Source organism: Cygnus olor, chromosome 19 (genome assembly GCF_009769625.2).
Source record: "Cygnus olor isolate bCygOlo1 chromosome 19, bCygOlo1.pri.v2, whole genome shotgun sequence".
Taxonomy (NCBI): domain Eukaryota; kingdom Metazoa; phylum Chordata; class Aves; order Anseriformes; family Anatidae; genus Cygnus; species Cygnus olor.
The window spans coordinates 4,527,787-4,545,155 of NC_049187.1; the positions used below are offsets into that span (position 1 = coordinate 4,527,787).

At 44.6% G+C, this 17,369-nt stretch overlaps 1 protein-coding gene across 2 annotated transcripts in view; it reads right to left on the bottom strand.

Annotated features, from left to right (window-relative positions):
• The window catches only part of BRINP1 (BMP/retinoic acid inducible neural specific 1), an 85,696-nt gene that overhangs the window by 29,436 nt on the left and 38,891 nt on the right, over positions 1-17,369 (bottom strand). The window contains exon 1 of one of the 2 annotated variants that reach the window (XM_040531828.1): positions 4,488-4,706. The exons of the other annotated variant lie outside the window; for it this stretch is intronic. Coding sequence (XP_040387762.1) covers positions 4,488-4,545 — 58 coding nt within the window. The 5' untranslated portion in view covers positions 4,546-4,706. Of the gene's footprint in view, positions 1-4,487; positions 4,707-17,369 lie in introns of those variants that run through there. 2 annotated transcript variants of the gene reach the window in all.

The window sequence follows — 17,369 nt, forward strand, 5'->3', positions numbered from 1 at the left end:
CCGTTCATGTAGTAGAAAACTCCTTAGCAGCATCCACATCTAACACATCATACTGAAGGAGAGTTTTTTCCACTGGGTTCTTTTGCATGCAGTCCCTCCCCGGAGCTTCCTGCTCCTAGGGCATTTCATCGAGGTGAAAGCCCAGTTCTATTATCCTCTCCAAATGTCTAGATGTGTGGTTTTCAGAGCTGATGAGAAAAGCTGGGCAAATATGTTATGATGAATAATTTATGCAACTAACTTAGATGTTTATCTTCTGCTCATAGAATATCTATGAGCCAGTTGCAATTCCCTCTAATTTATGCATTATTTGAATTTACTTAGTGACATTCTTCAAGTTGTTTTTTTTTTTTTTAGGTTATAGCATAGTATTTGGAGTATTTGGCTGTTTTCCCTGCCTGTGTATTGTTGCTTGGTTGGGACTGGTCAAGCAGATGATATAGTATTGTTTAGCTTCCTCATTAATGACCACAAGTACCTGACCACATTTTAAACTTGACTGGTTCAGTACCAGCATATTTTATATTCAAAGCAACCCTCCGAATACCAGCAATCTTCAGTGCACGCTATAGAGCTCTGTGCTGTAGGATGCACCCGAGGACAAGATTATGGTACAATTTTGGAAAACAGACTTGACATTAATGAATATGACCAGTGAAATAGCTTAGAATTATTGAAGTGGCTAAAAAATAAAATATAAAAGGAGTTTTGCAGGAAACTGTACACCTCTTGCCTTAGGGGATGAACCAACCAGTAACTCCTGAAATCTGTGAAGAAAACACCTTCAAGAACAGGTTTTCTATTAACTTTCAATGTCAGACTTAATTGCATTTTCTGCAGAAGCAGCTGTTATTGGCCAAAACAGAATCCATGGCACCAGGCTAGGTAAGCACACTCTTGCCTTCTTGTCACCACTAGATCCTTGAATCTAGGAATCCTTGGAGGATCCATCCAGGCCTCGGATTTATGGATGATGTGTACAAAGGGGCACTGAAATTTTTCCTCCCAGAAACCCTTCTCAGATGCCATTTCACTGATCATTGCTTCTCAGAAACCTCAGCGTCACCACCGTCTTAATGCCACTGCCTGGTAAGCACAGGTGAGCCCTCCCCAGGTCTCAAGGCACTTTATAAAAAAGAATATAAATAAATAAATAAATAAACCCTCTTGTTTGCTGGTTTTCCAGGTGAAGGAGTCGCAAAGAGCTGACCAGGATTATGATGGTACCTCCCGATACAGTTGGGATTAATACAGAGCCTTGTGACCCTCGGGGGAAATCCCTGGCATGCACCCGAACTTCTGCCAGGGGGGGAAGCTTTTACGGGCTTCATAGAGGAGATAAACCTCCTAACAAGGAGGAGGAAGAATCTGTATCCCTGATGCAGAGACGGGATAAGGAGAAACTATGACCTAACGTCTGAGTAGTGGAGGAGAGGCACTTGTTTATGCTCTAATGTCTCGCCAGCGTAGACAGACCATGCTAATGGGCAGAGTACACAGGAAAATGCCTGCCAGGTCAGCAAGGGGAGTCTGCTCTCTAATATCTGGTGAAAGCACTGAATAGAGTCTGCTCTTTTAATGGCTGCAAGGGGTAGGAAGTGTCTTGCTGCTAATGCCTAAAGGAGAGGAGAGAAAATAGAGGGATGAAGTACATGCAGTAGCCTCAGGGAGACAAATATGCATATTTCAGTCCTTCCTCCTTGTCACACGTTTTCCTTGTATATGGCTATGTCTGAGAAAATATTTGCCCCTTCAGAGTGTGCGTTAATGAGCTAGCCATCAAGGCCATACATGTCAGACAGAGGGAGTCACTAAGGATGCCTCCGCACTCATTAGCACTATGAACCCTCCAGGGAAACAACACAAAAAAGGGGAAAAATGTTGAAGAGAGAAGAAAAGTCAAAAGCCTGGAATGGGTACATCATCCAGACCCATGCAGCAGCAGCAAGGCTAGGAGAATCCAAGGGCATGAGCATCTTTACCCTGGGAGAGAAGTCTGAAAGAGAGAGGCCGTCGGAGCAAATTAAATTCCCCATCTTCAAACAGCGAAGGCGACCGAAGGATGTAAGTGAAGAAACAAGTTCAGTACAGACCTCAGGGATTGTAGCTTCAAACCAAAAAGAAATTAAATGTATTAAACAATGAGCAAGACAGAGTCTGTTTGGGAAAAGAAAAGAAAAAAAGAAAGGAAAAAGGAAAAAGAAAGAAAAAAACAGAGCAGAAAGACACTGAACTAAGTCCATAACAATTGCACTAAGCAGAACGTCCCAACACCTCCCACTCCTGGGATGCTGCCTGTGTTAACTGCAGGGTTTGCAGGGCAGTTAGTGCATCCCACTCAGTGCACACTCAGCAGACTGGCCCAGCCCCACCACTCCGTAGGCAGTGGGCAAGGGGAGGGCCCCAGCTCCTTTCTGCTCCTCAGTTCTCCATCCTTTTTTATAGATCACAGCTCAAAAGCCATCGGCTGCCCATGTAGGTGATGAGCACACAGAGCCTTTCCAAACAGGGCAGCATTCCTGTCAGTAATAGCAAGGTTAAAACACTACTTCATGTCCTCTGCCTGCCCTATTGCACACGTTATTGACTTGGTGATGTCTGTAGGATGCCAGGCCAGAGACAGAGAGCTCCTAGAGACTTCTTGTTCTCTTGGGCTTTGGTGTAAGTCTGCCTAGACATGTGTCTGTCCCTTGTTTTAGTCCAAGCACCTCCAGTCCTTAAGACTAACGTTTTGGGGCGCCCCTACGTTGAAGAGAAGTATTATTAGTTGTTAGCATGAGTGTGATCTAGAATACAGACAGTTTTTAGACCTTGCCAAGGTAATGCATAAACTTTATGTTAGCATCAGGAACTGAGCCCAAAGTCCTCTGGAATCCTCCTGGATGCTCCAACAACAAAGCTGGGAATTTTGTTTGTTTGCTTTGATTTGTATTTCCTTTTCTCAATCTAATTGTCCCAGTCAGGGGCTGCACAAAGTAGTAGTTATCTTCAGTGCTCAGGGTGACAGCTCTTCCAGGTTGCTGTGAGCCCTTGACTCTGCAAACAATGCCATGGGGACAGGATGTGAGCACAACCACAGCACTATAATGCTTATCTTTTACTGCCAGATCTGGCTTAATGTGAGTCTGTACTGGCTATCTGTGGTCATGGTGGGCTTGGTGATGTTTAATGAGGTCTGTGCCCTCAAAATGCCAGACAGCCCCAGGCTGAGCACTGCAATATTCTTTGAGCAGTTTTCTCTGCAGCCTGGCCCCTTCTCTATCTAGGCCAGCATGAAGAAGTCAGCCTTCAAAGCTGAGCTTTTCAAAGGACCACACGAATTAGTTTCCTGTGAGGGTTTGGCACTCATACCCCCTAATCTATTTAAGAAAAGTCCAATCCATAGATTCAAACTAGTTCCAAATTAGACAGAGGATGAAGCTCTGCCATAAAAAGAGAGAGAGAGAGAGAGAAATAAAAATCTAATTCTAGAGAAGAATGAAAAAGAAATCACTTAAGCTGAAAATCTGACAGCATTTTGCATAACAACCAGACAAACAGGCAGGCTAAGATATGACAGCTGGCAGGTAAATAAGATAAATAAATTGACTATTGATTTTTCGATTAATGCTGTGCTTTCCATACCAGTTTTATTCCTTTAGGAACATTCACCTGGATAGAACTGAACCCAAGGGAAAGACTGTCACTGTCTGGGTCACTCAAGATAATCATGTAGCAAAAATATAATAATGCTTTTCAACTACTAACACCGTCACTGATCTCCTCAGGACAGAGGAAGAATCTTCTGCTGCTTTTTCCTTGGTGTATACTTTGACGATATGTTTGGTCTTGGATAGGGTGTCTGAAACCTCAACAACTCCCCCTATTTTAGGCGATAATTTCAGCCTGTTAGATTCTCCTGTTAGAGAGATTTGCCTTTTGTCTCTCTGATATTAAAAAAAATAAAAAAAATAAAAACATTCCAGGGCTGAAAATTTTGAGGGTTTTTTTTGTATAAGAAAAGGGAAATGAATAATAAGTCCAGAATGACACGAAGTTTGCAAGAAACAATAAGAAAGAAAATGACTTCAAAGTTAAGTGGATTTCATGCGACCTTGAAAGTATCTGGGTAAACAGATTGTTCCAGCACTGAATTAAAAACCAATCAGACAAACATGACTCTGAGTCCTGTGTTCTCTGTTAGGATGTGACTACACTTGGGTCTCTTAGGAGGCAGCAAGTAATTGTTGGGTGCTGGCAAGATCAATTTGCTTAAAAGAGGATGAAACTGGAATAAATGTATTACTAGAAAGTCAAAGCAGAGTGTTTCAGCATAGGTAAATACAAGTTAAAAGATAGGACATTAAATTTGGTCATAATTAATGACCAGTATTAAATTTTGTCATATCCAATATGTGGCTGTGATTCCTAGCTCTGACTTAATATCCAAACATAGCTACCATTGCAATCAGACAATCACAAGCAAGCACAGTAGAGTAGGTCACTACCCCCTCTGCTGAATGAGGTTGCTTCTAAGTTAGATGTTTCTGCACCCTCAGCTAACATATAGTAACCCCTAAACACTTCAGCATGGAGTAAGCTCACCAGTTACCTTCATCTGTCATCTACTGATCCACTCCCATATTTCACCTAAGTCAGCTGGTCCAATTCCCTCCCATCACGCCCACCAGGTTACAGCACAAACTGCCTGTGGGGTGTTTATCCCAGTCAGCTTTCCCCACGATATCCTTTGTGCAGGTTTCATTGCAAGCAGCACACACCTCGGGCGTTAGAGATGCCCTTTCCAACACCAGCCTGCTTAAGCCTTCTCCACCCTGGAGACTCACTTGTAAGTAATTCCCATTACTGTTAACACCATTTCAGCTGTTTTCAGTATTGGGCTGACGGCGCTTCTTTTGAGCCACTACAATTTACGTAGTGGTTGATACTGGCTGCTAGAAGCCAGAGTGACATCTTCACAAGAGCTTCCAGCATTGTTAGCATGGCTGCAGCTTAACAAACATTAGCAACAATAGGAAGTGTTCTGTTCTGTTGCTGTTTTCCTCCTAAAAACTTGCCTAAACCAGACATGGTTTATTAAGCTACCGAGGAAGCTACTGTAATAGGCTGCCAGGTCCTGTGCTCCAAGCACTGAAACGGACAGTGTAGAGACACCCATTCCTTCACTGTGAATTATGATAAAAATCACAAGAAACATAGCCAGAGCAATTCTCCAGTAAAATATCTGAGGTAGCCTAGAGAAACTTGTCTATGAAACAGGCATTTTGACTTCTACAGTTATGACTACAATGACACTGATAATATTTTTTCATAGCATATTCTCCTGTATTTATGTTTCTCTAGTATGACCCAGAATTCAGGAGAAAGCAGATCCTGGGAAGTCACGGGGCTGTCACAAGCATGCTGTCAAAGACCAGCAGTTTGAAGCAACAGATGGAAACATCTGAGTCATTGATAGCATTTTGTATGGTCTTGAGGAAAGCTGGGATAATAAGTACAATTTTAGCTTTTCCACACTTCTTCCAATTCCCTTCTTATTTTTGTGTGTTCTTACGCTCAACACATCAGTCAGTCAGACACAACAGGTTGGAAGGAAACTAAGACATAGGATGGTGAGAGACTTAACTAAGTCTGTACAGGAGCATGGGACAGAAACAGGAATAGACCCCAAATTGTTCTTTCAGGTAAGAAAATAATAATAACAATTAATAGATAATTCTTCATGTTGAAGGACTCTAGTAGGTCAGAGGACTGAACTCTTCATGAAGTCCTGGCTAATACTTGAAAGTATTTAGATCTATTATTTCTGGAAAGCAAGTTTCAAATGGAAGACAGGCAGACACATTCTAATTTATAGAGCAGATAGTTTATCCTCCAGGGGAATATTGGTCTACATCATGCCATGGAGAGCACTCTCTACCCCTTTTAGCCTCTTATCAAGCCAGGGATGCCCTGCCCCAAAATTCACCATCTAGACTAGGTCACCATTGTCTACCAATGTTCTCAGGAATGTAGCAGTATGAACCAAAGGCTGTAGCAAGAACATAGTCTGGAACAACTCATTTCATTAAATTGCACTTGCTTCGTTTCCTGAAGATATAGGTGTCTGGACTACTGGAGCTTTTTCCCCTAATTTTAGCTATAGCAAGCTGGTAATCTTGACACCACAGCTCCAAGCTTTGTTCTTTACTTGTCCTGGTTCATAGTAAACTCAGATGAAAAAAGTGTAATATATATGTGTGCTTGAACTTTAATTTCTCACGTAACAGGCTTAGGTACCTGACTACTGCACTACTGGCTACTTAAGTACAACATTTGTCAGCACTGGGAAAGCAAGTATCAGAAATTTAGCCTTGATTGCCCTTTTTCTCAAAAAGCACAAAATTTTCCCCAACGCAGCATGCAACCATGTTTCAAAATTTGAGGTGTTGTTAGAAAATGGAGCCATCACCCCCCTCCGGTCAGTTGTGCTACTCTCTTGGCAAAGGTTCAAATTCAGGAGGAAAAAAATTGCTGTTTAAATACCAAGCCCCTCCTGCCTCCTACACCCAGCTGTGCCCCCACGGCCATCCTGGCAGAGCCATCTGGGCACCATGACCATGCCCGTGGGCTCAGCGAGAGCAGTACCCGTGCAGGCAGCGATGGCAAAGCCATCCCCTCTCGCCCACCCCCTCAGCCCTGAGTCATCCTCAGCTGATGGAGGCACTGCCAGCCATGTGCCGTGGGTGCTGGTGGGTGACTTGGATGGCTAAAGACAGCCAGTTGGCAAAGCCACCTGCTTACATCAGGGACCTTGTGTCGCAGGCTGGTTGAGGGGTTTTGTCCAGGTTGAGTGAAGTGAAGAAGCTCCATATACCCTTCTCTGTTGGGGAATATCCTTCAGGTGGAAGAGAGGGCTCCTGGGGGTTCCTCTCAGGGGGATTTCCTTGGGTTGTGTGTAGAGAGCTTGTAGGGAAATCATGACTTGCAGAGATGCAATAGGGTAGAGGGACTGGTCACTGCCTGCACCCAAAGGCATACACAGATCCAGCACATGGTCACCAGTCCAAATAACTCAGAAGATGTGAGCACTCAATGGCTGGCATAGAATCATAGACTCGTAGAATCATTAAGGTTGGAAAAGACCTCCAAGATCATCTTGTCCAACCGTCTCCAAACACCACTATCACCCACTAAACCATGCTCCTAAGCACCACATCCAACCTTTCCTTGAACACCCCCAGGGACGGTGACTCCACCACCTCCCTGGGCAACCCGTCCCAATGCCCGATCACTCTTTCTGAGCATCCCTCAATACCCCTGCCATTGCAAGGCATCTTGCAGAAAGCACTCATGAGCATGTGGGGTATAAGAACACAAGTGAATAAAATCTGTTCTGTCATTGTAAAATAAAACCACCTTCCTCTCCCTCATCGATCCTTAATGCTTTATTCCGATAGTGCCATAATAGTATTTCCTCTTACTTGGCTTAGGAGAAAATAGTGAATCCTCCTCACAGTTCCTCAGGACGCCCATTTCTGGTCTTTCACCCCAAGCTCTGCAGCTCAATATCCCTTTGGTTTCCAAGCTGTGCTGTTACACACAGGCTGATTGCCAAGGCTTCCAGTTTTAACAGCGACATCCAGCAAGGCAGGATATATACAGTGGCTATATGCAGAGACTGTCCCCTCTCAGCATAGAATTCAGGTGGTAACTGGGCCTGAAATTACTAGCAAAGGGCATAAGGTGAGAGGTGAAGGGCTGAAAAATTAGGCTGCAGAGAACAGCTGCAGTGAAATTCAAACCATCCATAGTCAAAGATGTTTGTGTTTTGTACAAGACTACAAAAAGAAAAGAAACAAAAAAGCCAACAAAAAAAAACAGCTTGTCCCAAAAAGCCTGTGACATTTCAGAATTACAGTAAAATTGAAGAAATTTTCTCTAGGAAAAAGGTGACCCATTTCCTCAGACTACATCCCTCTTTAGCAAAAATACTGAACACAAGCAGTGAGAAAGCCTTGAACATTCCCTGATCGCTCCAAAATCTCATTTCAACAAAAATCGGTTTTGATGTATTTAATTTTCATTCCTAGTCATGCCATTTCAAACTCAGACATGTTTTGATGGAGGAAATAAAAAGACTACAATAAAATAAAAATTCACAAACTCTTGAAGAAAGGCAATCTTTTTGCATGCTGCAAAGTGGCCTGCAATAAAAAGACAACTATGCCTTTTGTGCAACATTTCATAAAGGAAAAGCTTTATTTTTTGTCATGTTCTATCCAGGGAACAGGAATGAGTGAATGCAAATACCTTTGTTTTCTGGGATCTCTTTGTGATGCTCCGAAGAACTTGGTTATTCAGGCATGTGCTTAGCAATTTCCCAATCTTGATTCATGTTTCCTTTAACTGTTACCTATGACTTTGATACATGGATCTTAAAGCATTTTAAACAAATGTGTCACCGTAGACAGAGAAACCAAGAGAGGGACAGCTTTTTCAAGGAAGAGATCTAACAGGCAACCAACACTGCCATGAACAGAATTACCCCAGATCTGGAGCCAGACGAAGCATTTCCCCAGCAAGGACTAAAGTAGATGGGGGGGTCATGGTCAAACTTGTGTCCCAGGCACCCGTCCATTTTGCTGGTGCCATGCAACAGTCCCCCCCCAGGGTCCTTGCTACCTGCTCATCTCACTTCAGTAGTTTGTTTCGTGCATCGGATTCCACAGGGCTGAGGGTAGCAACACGCAAATGGAGAACAGAAGCAAGGCAGGGAGTAAATGTCTTTAGAAAACACCACTGCACATAGATTCCTAAATCCCAGCCCTTTGGGGAGGACTCAAGAGCTATGTATAAGCAGCGGAAATGTATGATGTCCTGCTAAGAGGAAGGTGTTGGACTTATTTATAGTAACGGTGAGGGATCAAATGCACACCCGTGACATTCATCTTCCGCGTGGTAACAGGACTCCAACAGTTACGAAATCAATCTAATGAAATGCAAACCACTTCCTTTGGGAAGGTTATGTTGATTGCCAGCTCTGTTGTGTTCAAATCAGCAAAGAAGAACGTGCAGGACGGTCTGGGAGAGGAGGCTGTAGATCTCTAAGGCCTCTAGCTAATCCATACCACTTCAAGTTGAGGCTGTCTCAATTCCTCTCTTTTTATGACTCTATCATAGCCATAAGATACAGGAGGCTGGTTTAGTGTAAAAAAGAGCACCAGAGTGTTTCCTTAGCCAACTGAACCTCAAGCACCCCCAAAATAGCTAAAAGGGCTTGTTCTACCCATTCTGTAGGCATAAAAACTGTGGGGATGGAGGGAGTTCATTGGAAGGGCAGGAATGCAAACTGCTGGCTGCCCTGCAACACGCACCAAGCTGTGTAAGTGCCTACCTGCATGAATCACTTAATTCATCTGCAAAGTTGTGTGCATGCAAAGGTCCAGATGTGAAATTCAGGTCCTGGGGAACATAAGAACAAAATTTCCTTGACTTCAGCGCAGCCAGCAGCCAGCCCTGCATGCAAAAGCAGCCTGAAGGTCCAGCAGGGCTCTGCACTGCAAGCAGAGTGGCTCTGCAGCATCTGAATTTGGGGTTTGGGGTTTGGGGCAGAAGGCTGGAGCTGAGCCATGTTGCTAAGGAAAGTCCCTGAATAAGGGGCTGTCCCCTGTAAGGCAGCCATTTGAGGTATATAAGGAGGAAATAGAAGTCAGCTGTGTGGGGAGTTTTCTGTTTTTTTTTTGTTTTGTTTTGTTTTGTTCAGGTTAGTAGGGAGTGAAATAGAGGGTAAAGGGGTTGTTCTTCAGTAAAGGCTCTTATGCTTCAGATTTTCATTTTGGCTTGGCAGGTTTTTGCTTCGTGCCTTCATTGTGGCTCAGGGATCCTTTGCTGAGTCTGTGTGGGAGTTTCCATGAGGTCAGTTTTTTACTTCTTTCCCACACCTTTCACTTTCATGGCAGGTTTTCTCGGCAAAGTTAACATCAGGATCTCCTTGAGACAAGGCACTGGAAACCTTGTCTGGGGAGATCAGATGCTGCAGGAAAGCTAAGGAGAAAACCTCCCCTCACAGCTACTTCAGGGGGTGAGGACTGGGTGAAGAAAAAGCAGCAGCTCCTAGCCTGCCTGTCAGCTAAAGCCATACCCATGGCTGAATAAGGGATTCTGTGCTATTGCACCCCTGAGCCTCTGCTCGGAAGTAACAAACCAGACCCCAGGATTCTGAGGCATATGTATATATTTACCTACTGAACAAAACAATATCTGCAATGCTTTTTAGTTGGCTTCTGGGTTTTGAGACTTAAAGACTCATCTTTTCTGGTTTTTGTTTGCAATCCTAAAAGACAGCCTATTCTTATTTTTTTTAAATTGAAGCAATGGAAGCTGTGAGTTACACAATTATGTGACTCAAACCTGGAGTGCTTAAAGAAGAGGGGGGGAAAGCTGATAGGAATCCCCTCCTCCCCCCTCCAGTATTACAAATAATGGAAAAAAAAGAAAAGAAAATCTGTGAGATCTGGCAGGGAACAGGTCCCATTGTTTCCTGCTGTCAGCTGGAAATGTCCCAATGCCTGAGCAAGTGCCAGGAATAAGGGGGATAGGTCAAACACCATCTCCTTGCAGTGGGCTTGGGTTAAACTTCAACTTGCTCAGGGGAGCAGCTGTCACAAGCCTTTTGGGGGGAGAGAGGCATCCTAAATCTGCCTGCAGTGGGAGGAAGCAGATAAAGGGCCCTGAGCAAGAGCATCACCCAGAGGCCTCCACGCTAAGTGCGTGTTTATCTCACCCAAACATTGCCTCTGCAGCAGACCTATTTGTGCTGTTACTCACCAAGCCCAGCTGCTGGCGCATTTGCTGATCTCCAGATAGAAGGATCAGAGGTATCTTTTTCCAACCCTGATACCAGGCTGGAAACATCCACTGAGTCCCAGCAGGAGATGCACTGGGTACCCCACCTCTTGGACCTCATCCCTGCTTGCCCAGCTCCTTGCCCCTCTTGTCCCCGTGCCTGGCAGTGCAGGTGGAGGCTGTATTTAGAGCCCCAATCTTCCTGGGCAATGAACCATTATAAACCGTGAGTTCATCAGCGGCGCCAAGTTTCTCTGACTGATTGTTTTCTGATGATGTTCGGCATTTTATCCCAGCTGCATAGAAAACTTATTACAAAACCATGTTTGTGTTACTTAGCTGATATCTGTGGCTCGCTGCAGTGGCATGCTGAAGCGCAATGGAGGGGCACGGCTGATGAAGACCCACCAAGGTGACAGGGGCCAAGCTGCAGGCCAGGCACGGTGTTTGTGGAGATGAAAGCAGGAGCCCCTTGAGCAGCCCCAGGTTATCCTAGGGGTAGTTTAGCTGTTGCACATCTGACTAGATCCACAGGCCACAAATAAATGTTCTAAATGCAGATCGGTTTTACATTAGATGACTGCAAGAGTCCCTGCTGCCATTAAAAATCAGTTAGTTTTTCCCCTGCACAGCCCCAGGCTAGAGTCTGCCATCCGCTCACACCTGTATCAAGTCCAATAGTCTGTGGTAGAACTAAAGAGAATTATTATTTAGGTTTTTCTACATTACTCGGGTTCTGGGAGCAGCCAAAGGCTGGGAGATGCAGTCTGCAAAGAGACTGTCCATACAGTCCTAGAGATTTAGGATGGGAATTCTTCAAACTGCAAAACGTTGTGCCCGGCAGAGCAAGAGGTGGGATGCTGGGACCTTGGAGGGTCCCTTTTGTCCTGTGTTTCTTGGGTCCTGACAGCAGGATGCTAAAGTGCCCCTGTCCTTCCACATGAGGCAGAAAAATGATATTCTGTGAGATGGCAGCAGAGGAGACACTGAGTTGGTACGCCACAGAAACAGAGACAACCATTTTCCAACCAGGCTTCTTCTGTCTTCCTCCTGCCTTCATCTCCTGAAGGCCCCTGGCAATGCACAGAGTGGTGTGCCCGGGGTCTGGCTGGTGGCACTCATTCTCCCCTGGGGACTGGTGTTTTGCCAGCTGCTTGGCACAAACACTCCCGAAACAGCAAAGGTTCCCATGTGAAAAGCTCAAGTAGGAAAAGAGAGAAAGCACCAGCCCTACAGAAACCACTAGACGTGGCCCATTGGAAAGGGCGACGTGTTACAGCCTCCTCCTCTCCAGAATTGTTTCTGGTCCCTAAATCCTGCATTTCAGGAGGGGGCTCCTCCACTTCCTCCGTCCCTGGGCACAGGCAGAGCTGCCGGCTTCTCCCACCTCCTCTCAGTCTCCACCTCAGCGCAGGCGATCCCCCCTCGCGCACACCTCGCCGATGTGCTGGTGCAAGAGGCCTGACGTCAGTGGGGCTGGCCATCTGGAGCAGCCTCCATGCATCTCCCTGCCTCATTTACTCTTTGTTCCCTTTCAGTCCCAGCTGAGATCATTTCTCTTTTCTCTCCTCCCTTGCCTGTGACTCTCTTATTTTCTTCCTCATTTTCTCTCTGCTGCTATTTATGATTTATTCTCTGTAACTGTCCTATTTAATGCTGCAGAAGGGTTGGGGACATGGTTTCCGTGGAAGACAGTGTAGAAAACAGTGGGGTCCTGTCATTTACTGATCACAGTGGGGCTGACAAAACACTATCTGGCGTCATGAGAGATGGAAATCACACAACGGTGTCCTGGATTCTTACTTTGCTGCCCCAAAGCCAGGAACACAGTCAGAAGCACAGTGTGAGAAGGCCACAATTCCTTGGAGAAACTGTCAGGGGGATGCTTAGGAGGACTTGTGGATAAAGCGAGCAGCCTTCAGGTTCGGACTGGGGACTCCTCTCCTTGCAGTGAGCTTTGGGCATCATCTTACTCCAAAAAGACTAAGTGTCCTCTCCAGAAGGAGAAGCCTGGGACATTGCACATGCCATTTCTGTCTGCCCAGATGGTCTTCATCCAGGGTGGAATGTGTTTTGAAACACTCGTGGGCCCCACCACCTCATCCTTTCTGGAAACCCCAGGATCTGCAGGAGTCAGACGGCTCCCAGCAAAACACAATGAGTCTGTGAGGCTTCTTCCTACACCGGGACTTTTTATCATGCGAACGCCACGCTGCAGCTGGTTCTAGGAAGGCCTCTGCCCACACACTAAATAAATTCTGGTGCGGTGCACTGCTTCTCTATGGAAACCGTACCCTGCATTTCTCTATAGGATTTTTCTCATTTCAGGCTCCATAATAAATTAACGAGAAGATGTTTTCTTCACACCAACTATAGGAGAGACTCTTTTCTGTACTCGATTAATCTTTAGTGATCTATATTAAATATTTATCTGAAGAAACGAGGCCTGTATTGCTGCAACATTTTCTATTATGAGACTTTTTCATATCAAACGATATTTTCCTGGTGCTGACTTGTATATACACAGTCAGAATTTCCAATGGAAGGGCACCCTTTTTTTTTTCTTTCTCTCCCAGTGACCTTTTCCCTTCATAACAAGCTGCTGATATGTTAGAATTTACTGGGTTATAAACATTTTTTATCGAGTAGGAGGAAGCTGGGTCATTTGGCATCAGCTTCCCTAATAAAACCCAAGGGAGAGGCTGTGATGTTTGACACCAATAAAGGCATGGAAGACGCTGCAGCCCTCTGGGATGCCAGTCACGAATGCCAACAGGAGCCAGCAAGTGTCGGTCACGTAGCTCCACTCTGCTGAGGCACTGCTGGAAGGGGGCCAGCTCACTGGCATGGGTGAGGGAGCTGGGAGGGACCTGGTAAAGGGCTTCTCTGTTCCTTCCCAGCAGCACAAAAATTGTGTGATCTGGCACAGGGAGCAGAGCACAGGGATTCCTAAACCCTCTTTTCCTGCAGCTGGGTGGAGAGTGGAGATATCTAAGAAGGGATAAGGACCTTGGTGTTGATTTCAAGCAGTGATCCTACAAGAACATGGTGAACCCAGAGCAAGTTTTGATCTTGAATTAGTGGCTGAATTTTTCCTCCCCAAGACAGATCTGGCCTTGGCTACAGATAAACAGAATTATAGTTATTCATATTGATGTAGTGTCAAAAGGAAACCCAGCCACGGGACTCTGCTTGTGGTGCCAGGTGCTCAACAATAATGCAACAAAAAGATGCTCCGGGTTCTCCAAGAGCTCACAACCTAATTTGTCTCTGCCTCCCAAGGGAGCCGTGATTTAAGCTGGTCAATAACTAACTCATTCCACAAAAGCCTGAATAAATCATCTGATGACTAGATATACACACATTATAAATGTTTAGCTCTGATAATATATGACTGAGCTGCTATTTTGACAAATAGCTAGCGAATAATATATTTGATGAACTGCATAATATTTTACTAATGATTAATTTATTCATTTGAAACAAACAAACAAAACCCAGTCTTTTCCTCTGCTATCAAAGAGAACCCTAAGTAATGGCTGCAAAGAGCTTTGAGATCCCTGGATGATCTGTGTCTGCTATTACACCCTTTATCATTGTGTATTTCTAGTGATTTATTACCAGGGATAATAAATCCATGGCTTATGTTATGGATGGCCTCATTTAAGGTAGTGACATCCTGGTCAGAAGCTCCTGATTTTATAATTCCCAATAAAATCTACAGGAATTTGGCACTTAGACAGTTAAGTACCATTAAAAAGTGTTTAAATGCCTTTCAAAGTCTGGGCCAAGCTTCTCTGGGACTTCATCTGATTCTTCTGTCTGAAGACAGAAGTGCTGTGGTGCGGCATAGCTTCAGGAGGGCTAGTTACTGCACGACAGCGGTCTGTAAGGTTTATTGAGCATTGCCCTGGCTGTAGTTCTTCCTCTCCCTCACTCTTAATCCCATTCAGAAATATAATTTCTGTGAGTTCACAGAGAAGATAAAGGACCAAAGAGCAAGAGCACTTCCTCAGAGCTGCTCTGCAAAAGCGGACTGATTGATTACAGATTGGACGCTGCTCCAACTTCCCTTCCTAAATGAAAAATTGAGAGCTCTTTAAAATTGAATAAAATATGCTGTTCTAAGAAGGATTTCACTGGCACGAGCACAATAGGAGATAGTAGTGAGTTGTTCGATATTTCTGTGTGCACTGGCTAATCCTTTACTGCTCGGTCCCTGTGCGCTTTCCCCGTGGCACCTGATGGTAACTCATTTGTAATCGGTATGGACTCCAGCTCTGCGTCTCCAGACAAAGCTGAAATAGCTCTCATTTGGGAGAGCTCTGACTGCAGTTGTGGGTGAAGCCATCCAGGAGATTATGCCTTTTTGCAGCTACTGCCGGGGCTGCGAGATCTGGCGTTGTTCCATGCTGGAAGGATCTGGAACAGCTTGCAATGTTTTCACTAGACAAAATTTTGTCAAAATAGCTCATTTCTTAGATCTCTCTCTTTTGCCGTAGTCACTAGTGACCTGAGAGTTTGGGACTTCAAAAATGTGTTGAAGCCAATTCATCAGCCTTAAGCACTTCATTGCCAACAAAAGAAAACACGTTGGCAAAACCTTTCTTTGAGGAAAATATTTTCTACTCCCCAGAGACAATGTTATTATCCCTAAATCGCAAAGGCTGTGCCATCCTGCCCTTTGCCTTCCCCCATCCTTCTGGAAGCACCCAGGTCTCCTCCCTTTCAGTGTGCAATCCCTATCACTATGAGAAATAATCCCACCCCAGTGGCACAGACACTTGCAAGACTCTGACAGAGAGCCGAGCAGCTTCCACACCCGACAGCAGGCAGCAGCTGTGCTTACAGCAGCTCTGCCTTTGATGCTGACCCACAGCCGTGCAGGAGACAATCACCAATGGAGCTGATACACTCAAGTGGGGAGATAAAGCACGGTGTTTTTTTTTAAAAAGCATGGTGAAAATATCTCAGACCCCAGGAGTGAAAACAATAAACTTGCTTTTATGCCTTTTCTGCGGAAGAAAAATCAGCCCAAATACAGTTGGCAATTATTCTGTAAGCTTATTATATATAGTAGCTTTCAGCCCCTTCCACACTCTTGATTACTCCTTGTTATGTGCCAGAAGAGCGGGTAGGACTTCTCCTGTCCCGTACTATTTCACACAGGGCCATACAATGCTCCCATCACCCCAGTAGCTGAGTGCACCTCAAGCATCAATGTTCACATCTGCACAGAGATGTGTGAGGCTCTGGGAACATCCACAAGCATGGGGTGTGCTCTGCTACTTCCCTACCTCTTCAGTGGGCATGGGTAAATTTGTCTGGGGAAGGCAAGCCCACCACTTAATGGTGACGGTGGCAATCCTTTCATCTTGTCATAGAAGCATCCCTGTCTTGGTATGTCTGTGTGCAAATACTCCAGGAGTTAAGTGCCCCCGAGTGATGCATGTGCTTCACAGAAACAATAGGGCAAGTTGTTGCAACACCCAATTAATTAGGTTCATCTGAGATTATCACACGATTAACAAAACATCAGTTCTGGTATTGCCAGTGTTCACAAATGTCTGTTCAGTGTGCAATCTTGTGGTAGGATGGAAGACTCCGAAATATATTTGCAATGCTATTGCTCTGTGACTTGTTTTCCCTGCTTATGCAGCCTGACGAGATTTACCATTATGAATCACCCCACAAAACTACCTTCAAACTCAAATTTAATAACCTAAGTATTATGAAGATCAATATTATGGCTACTCTCATTCATATGATTAGCGCTAATATCATTCTGGGAAATATTCATGCTGCAGTAGTGACTAGAGACCGGGATTAAGAGGAGATCCTCAGCATCCGTACAGAAGACAAGGCACTGTTCTCTCCAGCTGTGTCCTGAAGTGCAGTACTCAATCTCTGAGTCTCCATGGGTTTGGATATTTTATGTGTTATCTAATAAGATAACAAACCAGCCTTACAATCCCTACAGCCATATTGCTAACTGTTTGAAAATCATGAGTCAGGCTCCAAAAAAGAATTAAGAGATTGGTTTTAAAATTCATGAGACTTTAAAATCTGATAAACTTCAGGGTTCTTTCTTTTTTTTTTTTTTTTTTTGGCTTCTGCTTTCTGAGTATGTAGGAGTCATATTATCAAGTTTTCCTCAGCAATTATGAGGGCCGTAAACTTACTTTAAAAATTGAGTTGAGACTCTTACATAATCACAGGACTCTAAAAGTGTGGGCTTTGAAGAGACGCTAAATAATTTGAGAGATGGCTTCACCATGTGACTCAGCACCACTCAGCTGCTGAATTGGAATGGCACAGATTTCAAATATCAAATACTCCCCTGAAACAGTTGGGAGTCTTTTTGGGCAGGAGGGGGAAAGTCTGAGACTTTCACAGTCTGCTTGTGTATTGCAGGTAGGAGGAAGTCAGGGAAGAAAGGAGGTGAAGTGCAAGGAGAAAAACTTAGTCTGGTAGGGATTAATCATTGAGCTCTAACCAGAGGTGAAGGTAGCAACCTTCTTTTCTTCTTATTTTCTTATTTT